At 40.9% G+C, this 19,891-nt stretch overlaps 4 protein-coding genes across 9 annotated transcripts in view; 2 read left to right on the forward strand and 2 right to left on the reverse strand.

Annotated features, from left to right (window-relative positions):
- LOC116769997 (uncharacterized) overlaps positions 1-8,895 on the forward strand; it is a 42,797-nt gene extending 33,902 nt beyond the window's left edge. For 2 of the 5 annotated variants that reach the window (XM_032661309.2, XM_032661310.2), the window contains 8 exons: positions 407-505; positions 2,180-2,255; positions 2,346-2,423; positions 5,814-5,906; positions 6,039-6,132; positions 6,806-6,944; positions 7,773-7,924; positions 8,145-8,895. In XM_032661309.2, coding sequence (XP_032517200.2) covers positions 407-505; positions 2,180-2,255; positions 2,346-2,423; positions 5,814-5,906; positions 6,039-6,132; positions 6,806-6,944; positions 7,773-7,924; positions 8,145-8,268 — 855 coding nt within the window. In that variant the 3' untranslated portion in view covers positions 8,269-8,895. Of the gene's footprint in view, positions 1-406; positions 506-2,179; positions 2,256-2,345; positions 2,424-5,813; positions 5,907-6,038; positions 6,133-6,354; positions 6,386-6,805; positions 6,945-7,772; positions 7,925-8,144 lie in introns of those variants that run through there. The other 3 variants (XM_032661311.2, XM_032661312.2, XM_032661313.2) reach the window with 3 other exon arrangements.
- Positions 8,589-12,757, reverse strand: LOC116770001 (uncharacterized). 2 transcript variants are annotated; one of them, XM_061527900.1, is made up of 7 exons: positions 12,447-12,757; positions 12,258-12,371; positions 12,045-12,138; positions 11,786-11,937; positions 10,089-10,309; positions 9,706-9,917; positions 8,589-9,404 (listed from the first exon to the last, which is right to left on the reverse strand). In XM_061527900.1, exons 1-7 carry the CDS (start codon positions 12,633-12,635, stop codon positions 9,121-9,123), a joined length of 1,266 nt encoding a protein of 421 aa, XP_061383884.1. In that variant the 5' UTR covers positions 12,636-12,757; the 3' UTR covers positions 8,589-9,120. The 2 variants fall into 2 exon arrangements, with proteins under 2 accessions (XP_061383884.1, XP_061383882.1); XM_061527898.1 differs by having other exon boundaries at positions 9,697-9,917.
- A 117-nt stretch (positions 12,758-12,874) lies between these two features.
- On the forward strand, positions 12,875-14,045 carry LOC116770002 (eukaryotic translation initiation factor 6). The gene has a single exon (XM_032661317.2). It carries the CDS (start codon positions 13,016-13,018, stop codon positions 13,751-13,753), a length of 738 nt encoding a protein of 245 aa, XP_032517208.1. The 5' UTR covers positions 12,875-13,015; the 3' UTR covers positions 13,754-14,045.
- Positions 14,036-19,816, reverse strand: LOC116770000 (ubiquitin carboxyl-terminal hydrolase 30 homolog). The gene is given in 9 exon segments (XM_061527902.1): positions 14,036-15,685; positions 16,103-16,263; positions 16,360-16,509; positions 16,787-16,932; positions 17,009-17,096; positions 17,183-17,346; positions 17,467-17,650; positions 18,329-18,501; positions 19,324-19,816. Coding segments are annotated over 9 exon segments (1,464 nt in total). The 5' UTR covers positions 19,595-19,816; the 3' UTR covers positions 14,036-15,558.
- Between the last annotated feature and the right edge of the window lie 75 nt (positions 19,817-19,891).

Here is a 19,891-nt window from a genome sequence, read left to right on the forward strand (position 1 = left end):
AGAAAAGTCTGTCAGTTGACCTTGCCCATTTGTCATTTACCGCCAACAATTTCTCAATTTTCTATCGCGCCGCTCTGGATGACAGCCGAATGCCGTAACTGTACCTTGAGGTATTGTGGTGTGGTCAGGAACATGGGATTTTATATTTTTAATGAGGGGAACCCAGGTGCTAGCTTATTGCCAGCCATCTTCTCATATTGAAAAAAAAATACAAAAAAGTATAATAATAATGATTAGTTAATAATAATAATAATTGTACATCAAAATCTTTTCCTTTGAAGATTTTAAAGAAAATGTCTTCTTAATTTGAAAACCAATGTTTGTCCTAGACTGTAATAACAATCTTCTGATAATAAATATTTTGATTTATTTTTTTAATGGGGAATATAATTTTGTTTGTCACCAGGAGACTGTTCAGAGTAGTGGCGGTAAGGTGACCAGCAGTCGACTCAACGAGGAGTTTGACATCGATCAGTGCTGGGACGAGCGTGTACTCAAGAAACTTGTGAGTGATCTGTTTCAGCGCTTATATTATGTTATACATGTGTATGTTTGTTTATAGAAATCCTCCTTCAAATAGACACGTCTATAGCATTTAATGAACGAAAGAAAGAAACAAGAATGAAAATTGCTGTCATGTATGTCATTCATTTTATAAAAATGTGTTTTGTTATGCGAATATTTTTTATAACAAAACTCGCATAAAATTTAACTTTGTTTAGACTGAACTTTACACTTTCCTATTTATAATTTTATATATATAATTTTGTTATCGTAATCCGACAGAACGCAAAAAAACAGGGAACAAAGTAGAATTCAAATTTACACGTTTAGTAATTTCTGTAACATATGACTATGTGTTTTATGTACATGTAGCTAAAAACTATGTGAATGGTACATGGATTTGATAAAGTGTTTAAATATTCATTTTCGTTTTAGAGAAACTTTTTAAGCACGACGTACATACGGTAGTTTAATCAGACAACAAAACTTGTCGACTGAGAAACATATATTCTTATTCTTATTTTGATTTATCTCGAGTCTTCTAAAACACCATGGCCGGAATGTAACTAGAACGAGCGCAGGCAAATATTTGGTTCGAAATATGAAGAAATGTTTGCTGAGTACAGTTAGGTTGTGGTTTACTATCTCTTGAATAATATGAGAATACTTGAAAGGTACGCACATCGAGCCTCTCAACACTATGTTAATCATCGCTTACAAAACTATCACAGTTACGGCAACTAAATATTGAAAGATCATCGCACACTCATTACCAGCTGACTCAGGCAGAGAAACCTGGCTGTGTGTGTGTGTGTGAGTTCAGTGACGATACATTTTCGAAGTGGCCATATACATATGAATAAGATATTTAAGGAAATGAAAGTGTTTTACTCAAATAATTTTTATTTTAGTTACGTAAGATGTTAGTGAACAAGTCATTTGTTTTTAATGGGTATTAACTGAGTACTTTAAAATATTAAAACTTCTAAATACATGACGGTGTTAGGCCATTTGTAATGAACGAAATTTCCAAGCGAAGTTTGTTGAAAAAGGAAAGTCGTTGAAAGAGCTCTAGTGCAGTAATTTTAGCGAACGCAAATGAACAATTTAGAGAGCGGAGTATGCCGAGGCTGGACTGACGGCGGCCACGGGGCTCTCAGACGGTCTGAGGCTTTGTTGGTCAGTTATCAGTTGACGAGGAAACTGACAACAAAACTCACTTTCCTACGCGAAGTAAAGAGGACGTTCTTGAAGTTTATTATCATTTTGCAATTGGCTTTCAGCTTTTAATTATTCTTATTTACATGTTTTGTAAGATCTGAATGACTTTCATAAATTAAAATTAAAATAATAACGATAAATTGACTGTAAAGAAAAAGATTTGAGCAGGCAAACATTTAGTATAATTCATGTTTTGTTGTCTTGATATGCTAAAAAGAAATACAAAGTTTTAGAACTTATTTCTCCTTAAGTCTTATAATATTTAACAAATTTGTTTTATACATTTTTGATATTACACTTTATTATATTTAAAAATATTTAACCTTACTGTGTGTTACCACGTCGCGTCGCTTAGAACAGGAACTTCATATTCATGAAGTTTAGATACAATTTTTGATTCTAAATCAATTAAAATAATAAGATTGAGAATTGTTTAACTGTAAACCTATTCCAGTTGGAGGAGAGCACTGACTACGAACAGCGTCGCCGGCTTCGTGCCCGTATTCGTACACTGATGGCCGAACAGGAAGGTAATGAACTGTCCCATAGTCAACTACGAATATTATTATATGTTACATGGAAAGAAGTTTCTTAATATATGTATATATATATTGTTTCAGCATGTGCAAGTGCGGTGACGGAAGCTTTGGCAGCCGCCGGCGAGTCCACGGAGACGGAGGAGCAATCCGGTGAACGCGGTGAGTCCCTTCTCCTGCCGCTGCTGCAGGGGCTGCTTCAAGGCGGCGGTCAACGACTATTGGCAGGTCTGGGGGCGGCCTCCCACGACGTTGTAGCTGATGTCAGGCGCTCCTTACAACGCCTGCGGGTCGCACTCGCCCCTCCTAACGACCACCCTCAAGCGCGGGCTCTCCTTACACTCGCAGATAGGCTCGAGGAAGCACTCGATGCCGCAGACCGACTGGACGGTTGTAAACGCAAGACCCGCCGACGCAGTCGAACATCGAGACACACGGTCGGCGTAACTCGAGAGGAACTCGAGGAAGCCCGACGAATTGTAGATAGAGATCAACTCCTACCCGAATCTATTAATCCTCAAACTCCTAATACACCTTCGATGACCTCGAGGTCCACTAGTGAAGAAAATCCATCTACTCCGGAAAGAAAAAAAAGCATAGATGAAGATATAACTTTTCATAATGCTAGTGAAGAGCGACAAAAATCCCTTCAAGTTCCGCAACATGCTAGTATCCATTCAGTTCCTAAAGTCAATAGAGATGCAAATATAGTTGAAAGACGAGTACCAAATAATCGAAAACCAGACTTTTTCAGACATTCTATAGCGGATGTTAAACCTGAACCCCCTAAGAGTCCAGCTGAGAGGTGGCATTCTGAAACTAAAAGTAGTATAGCGGCGATTGCCCAGAAATTTAATGGCAATTTGCAGAAGGAAGCTCCAATACGACGGGCTCCTCTAAACCGGCCTACAGTGACAATACATTCAAAAACAGAAGAGGAATCTAAACATGCCTCCTTCTATAGGCCACCTCCACCGGGTTATAATTTTGCGGCACCACAACCTACTGATGATTTGGCAAAACCCCTCCATCGTTTTTCTAATAATACCAGCAAACGTATTCGTATGAAACGTGCTAATACTATAGATATAGGAAGACCACTGGGTGGGTATAAATACGATAGGGAAGACGATGAAAATATACCAAGCCTAGGTCCAAAAGTCCCAGAGTTCCAACCTCAAACAGAAAATGACAGAAAGTTTTTAGCATTTATGCAAAAAAACGAAAATATGAACCGCAGTCCAGGCACGGGTCAAGCAAATTGGAGCAACCGATTTGGTAATATCAAAAATGCTTTTGAAAATCGAGATCGAGATGAAAATATTAGAGCTTCAAGTGCTTCCACAGCAAAACAGTTTTGGAAAGCTGCAAATGAAAACTCTGCTACATCTAATCCGCGACCGCGAAAATTTTTAGCAGACGTTACTCCAGAAATAGTCAAGCCACCTTGGACATCACAGCGTAGAGATTCTCTTCGGTCTCAACAAAATGGTCCGCAGATGTTTGCACAGTCATCATTAGCACAAACAGCTCCACTACAAAATAAACAAAGCGTAGTTCAAAAACCTTTCGTTGCAAAACCTATACCGGTAAATCAATTTTCACACGCTCCAATGTCTGCATTCAAACCACCACAAAAAATTACCTCTCCAATATCTGTTGTCCCAAACGTGTGGAGTCCTCCCTCTTCAAGTATTCCAGTATCTCCATCAATTGAATACCCACCCGCGTACCCGGTCGTTTCAAATCCGCTGAGTCCTGGATTAAGTGCTTCTAACTCGTTCTTATCACATGATGTTGATAAAACCAAAAAAATAAATGCATCCCATACGCCTCAATTTGAAAAAGAAAATCAATTACAAACCGTCATTCAACCAAAAATATATGGATACGGATTTCAGCCCTCGCCTCCGACTCACGTACGTCCACAGGCCCTTAATTACCCTATTAAACCTATACCCAGCCAGAATAACCTGGCTGCCCCTGAACTAATTAAAAAACTAGGTGAACCAAAAAGTATATTTAGTCCAGAACCTTACTCACCAAAATTAGACGCTCAACAACTTCAAATTGAATTTTACGAAAGGCAAATTCGTGAAAAACATCGCCGAGATGCAGTTAATGAAAGCCGCGACGTTCCTCTTCATAAACCTCCTCCACCTCCTGCACAATCCGCTTATACAATAGTTGACTATACGCCACAAAATGTACCGGCTACATTTGTACCTCTTCAACAGACTCCTGATATTGAAAAAGCTAAAGCCCATAAAGTAGATTACCTCCCTGATGTTGTTATGAACGAAAAAAATACTTTTGAATGTAACACGCCACCGGGAACAAGAATGACTTCCGCTAGTCCTTCCAAAAAAAAAGTTCCTCAAGAACATCAAAATGGGGATACCACATTGAAAGATGAGACAACGACAGAGCATGACTGCGTTGTGACTCGCGTAATGCGCGGCCCCATCCGAGGTACTGCAACTATTACCACCGGGGTTCGTACAAGACACTCTGAAGGGGCGGCGGACAATTTGAGAGGTGTCCTCGACAAACTTACTTCGCCCAAAAACAATGTCATCACTCAGATCGAAAAGAAAAAACAAGAAGGATCACGAAGTCAGGTACGACTGGTGGCACCACAGTCAATCCGCCCCGGGCTATCCCCCCCGCACGCCTCTTTGTCGCCCCGTCCATCCAATGCATCTGATCACGACGGGTACCCTCGATCCCCTGCCGGGTTGCGCAGCCCCGCGCTTGCGGCCTCACGTGAATCGGTATTTTCTAGTGATTCGCCGGGAAGTCGTGGCTCGAGTCCAGGATCCGCTCTAGCTCGATCGGGTTCTTGGCACCGCTTCGGCGATTCCGACAAGATGATATCTCCCAAGAGAGTAGTAGCACGAACCAAATCGATGCACCTCTTAGCAGTCCCAAAGCTTTTCGAAGGAGGTATCCCATGCGAGGAACTTCCGGATAAGAAGAGAACAGTTGAGGCGTATTTCTCAAAACAGTCGGACAGACAGTCCTCTAGCCGCACGAGCGGATCACAGGCTTCTCCGGTACGCGCTCGTACCACTCGGTCCTCTCAGCAGCAGTCGTTCGCTCTAGGCCGCAGTCGCACGATGCCGGCTGTATCGGAGCTGCAATTCCTCGACGAAAGCAACGCGGACGACGCATTCGAGGACCTCGTGTCGGCGCTCGCGTAGCGCATGCACATTCCAATGATAGGACGGAGACGAGCGAGACGCGCGTGAGTCGTGTGTGTGTGGGCTGCCTGCCGCTTGTGACGCGTCGCATGCCCCTCGCCCCTCGCTCCTCAACCCCAACCCCAACCCTCCGCGCCCCCTTTGGTCACACTCACGTCGATGTACATATTGTAACATAAGATTCATTTCACCGAATCCCGTTAACAGTTTTATTTTGACTAATAGCTTATAAGTATTATTTGTATTGTCTGGCTGTTGTTTTCAAGTGTTCCAAATTTAGTGTTCCGAATATTAAAAACAATATAATTTTAAAAAACAAAAATAATAATATTTATCTTTAATTCTACAGAGGAAGAGGAAGTGACGACCATAACAACATCAAGCGTTAGGAAAAACTCTTTCGAGAAAACTGTTAGCAGCACAACCACTAAAAATTCCAAAGGTATAGTCTGTTAGAAAAAAAACAGAGTGTTCCCTCTACTAATGTAATATATTAATCTTGGTTGTTACTTTGAAATAGATGGTTTATAAGGTTGATGTTTATTTACACGAATCGTATCAATCGTCCCTCCAGTTATCGAGAGCATGACCCGACCGGCGCCCAAACCCGTGTCGCCGTTCGCCAAGTTCCGTCAGCTCGAGAAACAAAACTCTACTAACTCCCCCAAGTAAGTGAAACAGATAGTTACTCGCACACCTACAGACATGAATTTACATTCCTATCCTAGATTATAAATATTTACACAAAATACTTCTACCGTGTTAACTCTCACAACACTATTCTCAACCAACACTCGAATATTTCGTCAGTACTCAACAAGGAGGAGACTACAGATACATATAATCTGCTTCAATTTATATATTTAATGCCACGTATTTATTTATTTTAGCTCCCAAAGCTATGGATACATTATGGAATAGGTAAAAAACATTTAATATCAAATATATTAGTTGGCTCATTATAAATTAGCGGCATCATGGCATCGCTTCAGTAAGCGCTCACGGAGTTATTTTAATGTGAAAACTGATCTTCGATAACAGTTCCCTTATATTATGAATGAGTCTGAACATTGTTTACTGTACCTTTTCGATCTTTGAATGTTTAATTATAACGTTCATATTATCACTACGTCAAGGCTCTCTTTAGACCCGTGTCTTACAACTCCGCGAGCTCTTATCATCACAGAACATATTCCAAGTCACACACCCGGTGTACAGTGTCCATATCACGCGGCAATGTTAACAGCACAGCCCATTGTGAGCGCACTGGCTCTAATATCGTTAATCCGTGGTCGGGCGGCGAGGCAAACTCCGGAACACTAACCTGAGGCCCCATTGTAGCTCGCCCAAGAGTCCGCAGAGCCCGGGCTCTCCGTCGCAGCCTTACTTCAAGTTCACGGACCCCGCGCTGCAAGCCAGCGCCGTCACTATAAAAGAACGTTTGCTGCAGTGGTGTCGCGACAAGACCCGGGATTACGAGGTACCGCTCACTCCGCACAGCCCCCCCAAGATCTCGACCCCCACACCCCGCCCTTCCGTACCCCCTTCACCCCCTCTATCTTCACCCTGACCACTAAAACGATCCAAATACGTTCCGGGGGTTGTCACTCTACGCGGTGATTTTCGTTGGGTCCAGAGGATATAACCACAGCCGGGGGGCTTGCGGGTCTTCAGAGTACATTCACGTCCAGGAGCCCACTCCTCACACGACGCTCACACCACGCAGACGCCCTCGCCACTCATACACTCCACGCTTATTTGACGCTTGCTATACTCTGTATATATGCTCGAATATATTATATATATGTATTGTATCACCAAATCGTATTACTTTGGTCCAATACGTCGCCTAAAAAACTTACGACATAAGCCATGGAAGCACCGGGAGGAAGACCGATGGCTGATGTTATAATCAATATAAAAATAACTAACAGAGTACGGTGGAAATGTTTTTTGACTTTAATATTAATATTTATAAGCAACCGAAGCTGAAACAAAAACATGAAGAATATCGACAACAATAATAACTTAATTGAAAAGTTTATTGTGTAACTAAATTGCATGATCTGTTTGTGAAATCTGTTTCAAAAACGACTTCAACTTGAATTGAAGGTCAAGCTAGTTAACAAAGTTTCTTTGATGTGTTCCTAACAAAATTATTTTTGAAATACGTCTTAAAAAGAGGAAAACGAATGACTCTAAGAAGACAACATATATTGTGTTCTTCATAAATATTGTATTCTTATGTTAGGAATACAAAAACATGTGTCATGTTCTTATGTAATTGATCGATGATGGTTGGTATCAGAATGTGAAGCTGGAGAACTTCTCTACGAGCTGGTCGGACGGGCTGGCTTTCTGCGCGCTGCTTCATCACTTCCTGCCGGACGCCTTCGACTACTCCTCGCTCTCGGCCGACTCCCGCCGACACAACTTCACGCTCGCCTTCAAAATTGCAGAGTAATTCATAATCACAAACACCTTAATCAAAACACTATTAATTTTAACCTCAAAGTGTCTAACTGAAGAACATATTTTAAAGCGTAAAAGTACTTTACCCGTGTGCCACACGTTCTCAAATGAACGACAATTAAATCTTGCGACAATCATTATTTAGATCAATATCTTGTGGATTCCGTCATGTATGTGTATGTAAGACGAGCGTCGTAACGTGTTCCAGTGAGAAGGCGGGCATCTACCCTCTCCTGGACGTGGACGACATGGTCGCCATGCGGAAGCCGGACTGGAAGTGCGTCTTCACGTATGTGCAGTCCATCTACCGGCGGTTCAAGGACGAGCGCTGATCGCCGTCGCTCGGAGACGGACCCCACACGACCCCACACCACCCTCACCATACACCCGCGCGGTGTCCCGTGTCTCGACACCATCCGAGCGTGTGTCGCGGTGTCGTGTCGGCCTCCGTGGCCGGGAGGTGGTAGCCGAAGGTCTTGGTCACAGATGTCTGGTGAATTGTCCAAAGAGCGCCTGTTGTTATTGTTAGTTTGTGTTTATGTTTCTAGATGTTTATCCGCGTCCGCTCAGCTCGTTTCTCCGAACGCTGTCTCGTATACAGCCCTCCTATTTATTTAATCTCAAGATGTATGTGATTTTTTATACTAGCGAGTAAGATTGACTAACGATTAAATATACGTCGTAGAGTATAGTCCGATATTGTATTTTTGTATGGTTCGATCGTCTAACACTAACGACACTGTACTGAGCGGGGATCGCCTCCACTTATTCGTCTACATAAGCGAGTCGTATGCCCGTGTCGCCCAGTGTACAGCCGAGCTCACTTCACTATTATGTATCTAACCCTTTTAAAATGTGACATTTAACCGCTTCCAATAATTGTCCGCTGACTTTTATGTAACCGATAATATAAAATATTAATTTATATGGATATATTGCAATAAAAATAATTAACATTTTATTGGAATTTTATTTCATATCAATCGTGTCCATTTTTTCGTCATTCGCTTAGCATATAGAGGTCTGTCTCAGCCGCAGTATCGCCACTGACATCAGCAGCAGTAGAATTAAGGCTACAGTCGATATCACGAAATACACAAACGCGAGAGACATCTTGGATGTGGGGTGTTCTTCTGATATCAATAACGTATTTGGACATCGATGTCTGTCTGTAGGGAGCAGCTTCAGGGATCCGGTAACGTGAAGGGCAGAGCCACCATGAAGGGGTCTGTTATGTTGGTCGCCATGTCCGCAGTGAGGTCTCTCTCTTCTCCCAGCCTCTGTCCCCTGTCCGACCTCAGTCTGCCGCCATCTGCCACAACGGTCTCCTGGGAGGCCGTGTCTTCCGACGTGGCGTCCTCCAGCGCCACATGTACGTGCAGGGTGCTGTCCCGCCACGCTCGCCACGACATCTGGTGCTCCTGGATCTTTAGTAGCATCCACGTCGTCAACAGACCGTTGAGAGCGCCTGAACGATGTATATTATTCTATTATTACTTTGCCAGTAACCATGACCACGAGACCGAAATTTTGCCGAAAGTTTCATTTTTGACAACAAATAATACAAAATAAATTTAATTTCACTACAAAATCGAGGTGTGAATTCGATCGCAAACTATCATTTGTAATTACAGCTAATTGAAAACATCGGCTCAATATCTGAAGTCCAAAGTAGAGAGAGAGAACGTAGTTTTATGTATGATGTCATCTAAAAATCAATTCTCTCTACTAATTCGGACTCTCAAACGATGACATCTCACCAATGATACCGATAAGCAGTGAGGAGAAGAGGTTGGCGGCGAGGGCGGCGGCGCCTCCGCGGCGTGCCCCGGCCTGCAGCGCGGCGTCACAGGCGTGCAGCGCGCGGGCCGTCCCCAGCACCGAGGCTGCACCCAGCGCCGCTCCGCGCCACGCGTCCGCGGCCAGGGCGGCGCCGCGTCCCGAGCGCGCCCACTCCATCACCGACCGCGCCCACGACCATCTGCCAACATCACCGCTACACAATACTACATACTGCCCACCGCTCGACCGACACGATACAACTTGATGCCTGATAATATTTTTGAATAAGATCATGCGCTATAATTCAGTAAAGTGGCAGAAAACCGTATAGAGTGTTAAGACTCGAGTATCTTTAACTGTCTTCACTAACTTGTGGCTCCTCGTGACGACGTAGTGGTGTCGACACAGCTCGCAGTAGGAGGTGGCGGCCTGCAGCAGCCAGCGCTCCAGGCACGAGCGGTGCACGGCGGCGATGGTCCCGCGGCACGAGCACGGCTTCACCAGCCTTTCACCCGACGCTCCACCGAAGCAGATGCGACAAATATTGTCCGAACGACTGCCTGACTCGCTCAACTCCTTGGGTCCCGATCCCTTAAAATATTCGCATTAAATAGACAATCCTCGAAAAAAATAACTCAGATGAAGACTCATCAAGAAAGAAAGTGTCACTTTTTTTGTTTCTTCTACCTCCGAGCCTATATAACAATAAATTTAAAAACATACATTGAATTTTAGCTTGTCGAGATTAACAAGTATTTAATAGATAGCCGATATGTTATAAGTATTACTTGAAAAAGCAAAGTGTACAATCAGGAATTATTTTTATTGCATAGTGCATTTTTATTGTACGGCTACTGTCACTCATATCTTCGAACATCTTATAAAAAGTTAATTGACGTGATAACAACATGAAAACCAAGCTCGTTGTCTAAGGAAATCTCTAAAACGGGACATCGAGGATTAAGATGTTATTTTTAACATTAAAAATTATTTTTTTTATGCTAAAGTGGGCAACCGAGCAAACGGCCTGCCTTATGGAGGTAGTACCGTCGCCCATGGACATCCGCAACATCGTTTTGCGTATGTGTTGCCTTGATTGGGGAAGTTGGGGAGGAAAAGGTAGGAAAGGGTTTGAAATGGAAAAGGGCAGCCAACTCTCTCACTTATCGGACGAAACGCAGCCATTGAAGGCTACTTCACGCCGATCTTCTGTGAGAGGGTGGTACTTCCGCAGTCGAGCCAGCCCATGTTCGAGCTGCAGTAACTTGACCACAGCTAAGCCCTATCATCCCAAAATTCTCAAAACGCTTGAACATCTTATCGAAGGCCGTTCAAGCGTAGCAATGGACTCGTATAGACAACCCTCTATAAGCACCAATAATCTTTCAAAGTAGTGCCGCGCGTGCATAACTGGTATTAAACGAATTATTTATTTAAACGTAGTAATGCAACAGACATTCCTCGAAATTTAATAACTTCAGCAAAAGTTTTAAGTTTTAATCCTGTATTTAAGCTTGGTAATGTTGTAAATCAATTTTTAAATGTTGGTTTAAATGAACCAATATTATTTTTGGGACATACTACGCGTGCTTAGTAAAAGTTAAATCACGCGTAGTATATCCGAAAAATATTAGTTTCATTTAAATGAATAAAACTCGCGAAAGTCTTAGATCTCTTTAAATGTTGGATATAAACATATCTCTTGAGAATATATACCTACATATTTATGACATTCATTGCTGGTTTTTTAATTACTTCGCAACCCCTACTTTTGGCCGTTATTTGAAGCTGAAAATTTTTATAACAGTCGTCATGGACATAAATTTTATTAAGACTAATACACTTTGTCTTTCATGAATTATCGTCGGTTCGATATATTAGCTGACGCCACTGCACTCGTTTGAATGAATGAATAATAGCATTTTGTTTTTATATCATACATATTGAATGATAATCTTTGCCAAGGCCTCGTTCTTAAAAAAAAAACCTAACGTTTTTGCAACAAAATCAGTATATTGGTACCTTAATTGAAAATTCAAGCCATCTTACAGTTTTCTATTTACGAACCTGTTTATTGAGCAATAGTGCACAAACGGAACCAAGTATAGAGACAGAGCGTCTGTTTGGTTGCAGTAAAGACGAGGCTGGCGAGGAGAAGGTAAGAGAGTCAGCGATGCAGGCTCGCAGTTGACGTTGTTCTTCACTATCCGTTATATTTACTGCAATTAATATTTTTACCTTTATTTTACCTTCCGACATTGATATCCGTCCTCTGTACCTAATCTCCACTAATTATGTACATATTTATGTTAATAATCAAGTGAACCTGGTGAACCAATGCCGGGTGAATAACGACAACTTATTTCTGTTTGCTGAGCTGTTGATCGCAGATCTCTTTCCCTTTGTGTGTTGCCGTTATTCTAAAATTACACCAGAATGTTAAATCATACACAATTTGTACCATGTTTTCTTACACGAAATTTAAGAACTATGCTAAGATTATCCAAAATGGAATATATCTATTATCATTTAAACTTACAGACATATGAAGGGACGAGCAGCTAGAAGCTGACATACTTATTGTTATCCTGCTGTCAGAATTCCTCGGTCCCCAAAAAATTAATAAAGTTTGTCCCTCCGCCACATTACATTCCTGAAAATGGTGTAAAACTGCATTTACGTACGTTCTTCACAATATTATTATATGATATTGAATTACTTAAATTACCCGAACTAAATTGGAAAAGCTACAGGTTCTATGAAATTTAAAATTTATCCGTTTTAAGGCCTGCTGAATATTTGGTTTATAAACCACCGGTGCTAAAACAGCTTGCCTTAGGTTTTGAACGGTATCACATGGAAATGTAGGCACTTCATTAGATTCTATATAATAATTAAATTTAACCAATTTATTCATTTTATAAGTAATTTGGTGACATTTTGTCAAAATTAAGCATTTTTATCAACACGATCAATATGAATATAAAAATAACATTATTTGTGCGTCGGTTATAATTGACAAGGTTACATTTTAGACAGCAAATTTTATCGTCTAATTATATTTTTTTATTTGACTTTACATGAGTTTTTGTTAATATGAACGTAGCCGATTGCGCAATTGGTAGTAATAACTGCTATGGGACATTGACAAATTAACAAATATGAAATGACTTTATCATACTGACAGCGGAAAGAGTCAAATCTCCATTGATCGTGTTTTCCCTCCCCACGTGAAGATTAAAATAACTTGTGAAATAGTTTCAAAGAAAAAGGTATTGTTATACGAAAAATAAAATAATGGCGTTACGTGTCCAATTCGAAAACAATAACGAGGTGGGAGTTTTCAGTAAACTTACAAATTCATATTGCCTTGTCGCAATCGGCGGGTCTGAGAATTTTTACAGCGTGTTTGAAGCTGAATTGGCAGACACAATTCCAGTAGTACACATTAGTATTGCCGGTTGCAGAATTATCGGTCGTATGACAGTAGCGAACAAGAACGGATTGCTGGTTCCAGCATCAACTACAGACACAGAATTACAACATATACGCAACAGCTTGCCGGACAACGTTAAAGTACAAAGAGTCGAGGAACGTCTGAGTGCTCTCGGTAATGTTATTGCTTGCAATGATTATGTCGCACTAGTTCACCCAGACCTCGACAAAGACACGGAGGAAATTCTCGCTGACACACTGGATGTGGAAGTTTTTAGGCAAACAGTAGCTGGCAATGTTTTGGTAGGATCATATACCGCTCTCAGCAACAGGGGTGGGTTGGTGCACCCCAAGACAACTATACAGGATCAAGATGAGTTATCTTCCTTATTACAAGTACCTCTGGTTGCCGGAACAGTGAATCGTGGCAGTGACGTAGTCGCAGCCGGCCTAGTGGTCAACGACTGGTGTGCCTTCTGTGGCATGGACACCACTTCAACTGAGATATCAGTGATTGAAAGTGTGTTCAAACTGAACGATGCTAAACCAACAGCCATCACTTCTACCATGCGAGCCTCTCTCATTGACAGTATGTCATAACACCGAGTAACAAGGATTTTATAAAAAGATGTTAAGAACCAAATGATGCTATGTGATATTAAATTCAGTTTACTCATGGGTATTCGGAAAAATTGTTCATCGACCACAATTATTTGACCTGTTTACCAACATTATTATAAGTAAATAATCTTAATACATGTTGTATCATCATTCAACTGTTTCAACTGTTTGGCCGCCTCATACCATTATATATTTTTTAACATTGTGTAATAGAAATCACACCATGTAATATGAATGATGTTCTTTTGAAATAAAACGATATATTCTTAAATATTTATTTTAAATAATTACATGTAATGTTTCAAACTATCTACATTGACACGAGTTTATTGGAAGTCATTCACGCTCACATATAGAAACCAAAATACATAACACACATGTATTTGTTGAAGTTAACCACAGAAGAAGTCACATGTGTTCCAGCTACACTTTAACGAACAATACTCAACTGTACCAGAAGTACTGAAAACTACATAATTAATATTAAACTAATAATAAAAAATATTTTTGGTTAAGTGACATTTCAGTATTTGTTGTTAATATTTTAATTGTGTTGTAGCATTTCATGATTGCTAAAGACCTAACTCAATCTTTTCCGAAAAGGTTACTTACAAAATGCACGAATATTGGTGTGGACACTATTATTTTAAAATATGACACATTAAAATAGAATAAGTATAAATTTTTATTTATTATCAGAGCATTATTTCTTGCTTGTATAGTATTGAATATGTTTAGTAAAAACTACAGCAGAATTCGATCATAATTAAAAATAACTATTGAATAGAAAACATACAATAGTGAACCTAATATGCATCATACCCGTAATCGATTAACTTTATCAATTTTGTATAACATTTTGGTATTCAAAATCCAATAACCGGACCATAAAGTGTTTACATCAAACACAATGTCATATATATATCTATAAAGCTACCGGCGCACGGTCACCACCTCGGTCCCACCTATCCCTCTAAGCAGCCTCTTCATCATATGGCAACGTTCCTTTATAATTAAGTCAAGCTTTTATCTCTTAATATTTTATGAGAAACTTTCAGTGACTTTAAAGAAGACAATTCAGATTATGCTTCAATAGAAAATATATATTTTTATTATTCAATTTACTAATATAATAATAAAATTTTGAGCACAGCAATGTTTCAAGTAAAATTTATAAATAAATTTAACTGTTATATTAACTAGACTAATCACAACACCTCTTCCTCACCTCTTTTGACTCCTCAATAGCTTTTATTCTCATTAACGAGTAATTCAATGTATGTGGTGCACTATTAAGACAATTTCAAAATATGGTTAAGAGAAGAATTTTTAATAAAATTTGTTCTTCAAATGGAACATAAGGCTGCGTGAAGAGTTTAGACAAAACATCTGCAACTCTATGAAGCAGCTGAAGATTCCTAAAAGGTACTGTAACATTTAGAAACAATTTTCAAGTGATATCCTATATACACCTTCGTTATATATCTCCAGGACATATGTACAAACTTTATGTAATATATAATAACGGTGATGACGTCATTCATGTGAATATCTATCACTAATAGTACGCATCGCACAACCCTAAGGATTGTAAACAGAGGAACCGTCCTATGACTGTGTACGGTCTGATCTACTTCAGTAGTGCTCTGTAATCTTCTCAACTTAAACAAATAAACATTACAGGTAAGTAAATGTTTTATCTATCTGTTGATACACCAAGCGTGTGGATACATCTAGTGTGGTAGTCAAGTGTCGAGACAAACGAATCTCTCAGCTCTGGTGTGTTAGAAGTGCGTGGTGAGAGGCGGCGGCGGCGGCGCCAGTCGCTCGTAGAACAGCATGTAGGCCGAGCAGCGGAGCACCTCCGCCAAAGACACCTCGTGCACCAACGTGTCAGATGTGTACCACCACCTGGGAACGAGCAAAGTCACCGTACACTTGCAACGAATACTGTACACGCCTATGAACCGAATATTATATATACTATGATCCCGCATAACCCGATGTCAAACAAATTAATACTCTGCTTATGTCACAAGTCGAATTGTAGTCGTGTGTCACAATTATTATAAATATTATTTTGCTTTTAAAAGTTTTCTCGTAGTCCTAAACAAGCATTCTATTTTGATACCACGAGTATACGAGTGTTTAAAATATTCAGTCCGCCTTTTCGGGTAGCCGCCATATTGAATCTAGGTTTACGTCATACCCTTAGACTGTGTTATCCAAGCTAAAAGTGTACACAGACATTAAATTTACAACGCTACGGGATCGCTAGTTAAAAAATATTAACAACTTAAAATTAAAGTATATAAGATGTTCACCGACCGTTTGCTCTCGAAGCCGTTCCCCCTCCTGTACGTGGCGAAGTGTCCGCTGCGAGGTCCTCCCACGTGCACTACCACCGCACACAGGCGGTACAGGGCTCGGTCGTCGGCCGGGGGCTCGTCGCGTTCAGCACGGACAGCCCGCCGCGGAGGCGACCCTCGCTCATCAGGGACGACAGCTCCGGCTGCACACAGTCACCAACGGTACACGGACGGTACACGGCAGCCTGTACACTTTACACGACTGCCTTGTACAACTCATACGGGCGGCCTTACTTGCGGTTTGGGCGCGGTGGTGTAGGGCGCCATGGGCAGCGTCTCCGGGAAGGCCACGTGGTCGGCTCGCTTGGCCGGAGCCCCGCAGCGCCACTCCACCCGCGCCACCTGCAGCACCAGGCACGGCGGCAGCTGGGGGCACGGGATGATCAATAACACAGTTTACATATGTACGTATACTACAGCCAACGATATTTATAGTTAGTTTTTTACTAAACGCATATGGATATATACATTATAATAAGATATAAAAATCCAACTGTCTGTCTGTTTCTCCAGACTAATCTCTACAGAGGCTGGACTGAGTTTGATAGAACTTTGGCAGGTAAATAACATGGAAATGAGTAATTGACCGTCACCAGCTGGTGTGTAATAAGTATATCCACGACCCTCGTCTAGAGCACGTTACCTTCCCGAAGCCGACCGTCCGTATGTGCTTGGTGTAGGCGTGTTGTGTGGCGGGCGACACGGCTCCCCGTTCCTCGCCTCCCGGGCAGCACTTGTCACACCTCACGCCCGACACCATCTCCGGGGCCGTGAACGCTCTCAGCAGACCTGACACACACACACACACACACGTGAGATCATAAACCACACGATGACGACCAACAACACGCACAGGTGTACACACCGGATAAGCTGAAGCCGCCGGTCAGGCCGGTGCTGGCGTTGGCCATCGACAGAGATATACTGTCGAACTTGTCGTACCTCACGGGGCTCTGGAACATACACACGTAACATGATATACGGATCCATGGGGTGCTAGAGTTACAGGCATCGAAGTTTAGTCCGAGTGTGAGGGCACCTTAGTGGAGCACACGGTGCAATGCGTGCGGGTGGCGAGGGTCCCACGGGTGGGGGGCTGCGGCGCGGGGCGGGCGGGCGCCGCCGCCCAGCGACGACCCACCGAGCTGAGGTGACAGAACGACCGAGACACACCCTTACACAGGCGGCCGGAGGATCGCACGGGTCTGACCGAGGAAACACGACGATACAATTAGGAAGTGTCAAATGGAATAGTCACAGATAACATCAATAATCACTCAGAGGACGTCGCGCGTTGTTATGATCGCGCGTTGTTAGTAATATGAGATGGACCTGGGTCTTGAAGGTCGGGTTCCCCGCCAGGGGCGGCGGAGGCCGGGCGGGCGGGCCGGGGCGGGGCTCCGTCGTCCCTCAGGGAAAGGGGCGCCGCAGGCGGGGACGCCGGGGACGCCAGTGCGGACCACGCGCGACCACCGCCCAGACCCAGCGCATCAGAGAGACAGCCAGGCTGAAGAATTATCAAATTTATATTAATATCTATGTTGATTGACTTTATTAATACTATTAAGTGAGACATCGCGTTGGCGTTATATCTTCGACATACAACATTGTCTGTCTCACTCAACTCAACTGAAATGATCCTCCCTCACTGATGTCACTGATCACCATTCTTATAGAGCGGTCTAGTTTCTTGTGATCTTTGCAAGTTTTGGTGCCATTTATGCTATATCATTTTATAACTGTTGAGAGTGAATTAGTCACTCACAAAGACTCTCTTATAATAATTATTAAACTGATATATAGAGGTCAATGTTTGTACGTCCGTATGGAAGTGTGTAAGATTTCTATTCAATGGATTTAATATAACTTTTGACAATTTTTTCTGGAAATTCTGAGAAGTTCCTATGAATAGTCTCAGGGCAATGTTATTATTAGTGTCACACAACACAAATGAATAATTGGTAACCACAGCATTTTTTAGCTCACATTGTAAGTTTCTCTTTAAAGCCCAAGCCATAATTGAAGTGGAAAAAGTTACATAAAATAGCTAGGATAGTAATAAATTAAATCAAGAAATAAATACTTTATTGAACATTTTTATGAATACCAGAATCAATGAGGAATAACTATATCAAAAGAATGTTTTACTTTTAGATTATTCATTCTTATGGATTCAAACCTTTACCTTCTTAGACATAGCGGTTGTTTCCTCTTCAATGCAAGATAACAGAACATGTAACAGCTCATGAGCATCTTGCTGGTCGGCTGGCACCACCCAGCCGGCCGCACGCAGTGACTGCAGCACTCCCAGAGGACAGACAGGGGTCCCGCGGGCGGACTCGTGGGTACCATTCACCACTGATGTAAAAATACATATAACATACATTTATATGTAGTAAGTTACACCTTGGAAATGATTCCACTGTCATACAGATTCTTTTATGAAGGTACCGTTTGAGTCATATCTATCAAAAACACAATCACAAAAAATTTAAAAAATTCACTTTTACAAGAATCTTAATTTAAAGTATGTAGTATAAACATGCAAGTTATTATATTATTTTTATTGTATTTGTATTTCAATACCTGTATTTTAAAAAAAGCTCATTTGCCATTGGATTTCTCAGATTTGAATATGATTATTTACAGATTTATTTTCATTGTTTTGTAAAATTTCTTTACTTTTTGTTTCTCTACATACATTGGATGCTGTTTGTTAATGCAAATACAGTGACACTCATAACTTATCATCTTCAACTTGAAGTGAAAGTCTCCACCACTATACATTCCGAGTGTGATGTGATTGCTATTTTCTCTTGCTATAGAATGGAGTTTGTACAACAAAAACATCTTATTTGAACTATGATAATAGTTTAACTTCTATTATAGATCTAAATACACATAATTAATGAAGTAAGTCAACTGTTTGTCTTTTTGATGTTTTTTTTTTGGTTACATTTATAAGGTTAAAATTATGGTTACCAGCATGGACATTTCTTAAATGCAGTACCTTAATATAATAATTTTTAGTATAAAAAAAATTCTTTTAGTATTTTCTCTTTGAATGTGTTTTCAACTACTTAATTTAATCTGAATTGATACTAATATGGCAGATGGTTGAGAAGTATCTTCTCTAGATTCTTTTTTTATAAATTTTTTGTGTGTAATGAATTTCTGTACCTTCAATTACAGTGTAGAGAGTAGTAATCATACTGTTATGTCCATCGGCCTTCGCGTATTTTTTTAGCCAGTCTATGAAAGTAGGACAGGCAGCCAGTGCTTGCAATAATGTATTTAGAAAGCAAGTTCTTCCTAAATTCTGAAGTCCAGCGATCTGTCCTCGGCGCTTTCGAACTTTGGGAGCTCCTCCGGGACCCCATAAAACGAATGCTCCAACCACCACTGCCGCAGTTAGACCAGCGGCCACAAGAATCCTATCACCACCATCCATTGTGTCTTCACAATTTTCACTTTATTTATTTAAGACACATTTTTACCACTTACTTTTATGGTAAAATTATACATCACAATGTGTTTAGAAATAATAGGTTTGTATTAGAAAAATATCAATCCACTCGTGACATTTAATATGACAGGCGATTACTCTTGCCATAAACAATAAACGTAATTATTGAACGGAAATTTCAAAAAAATATTTGTTTGTACATACACGAGTTCATTTTTTCTATAATATAAAAAATATCGCATTTTCTGTAGTTAGAATAATTAATATTTGAATTATAATTCT

This window comes from Danaus plexippus (genome assembly GCF_018135715.1).
Source record: "Danaus plexippus chromosome 13 unlocalized genomic scaffold, MEX_DaPlex mxdp_15, whole genome shotgun sequence".
Classification (NCBI taxonomy): Eukaryota; Metazoa; Arthropoda; class Insecta; order Lepidoptera; family Nymphalidae; genus Danaus; species Danaus plexippus.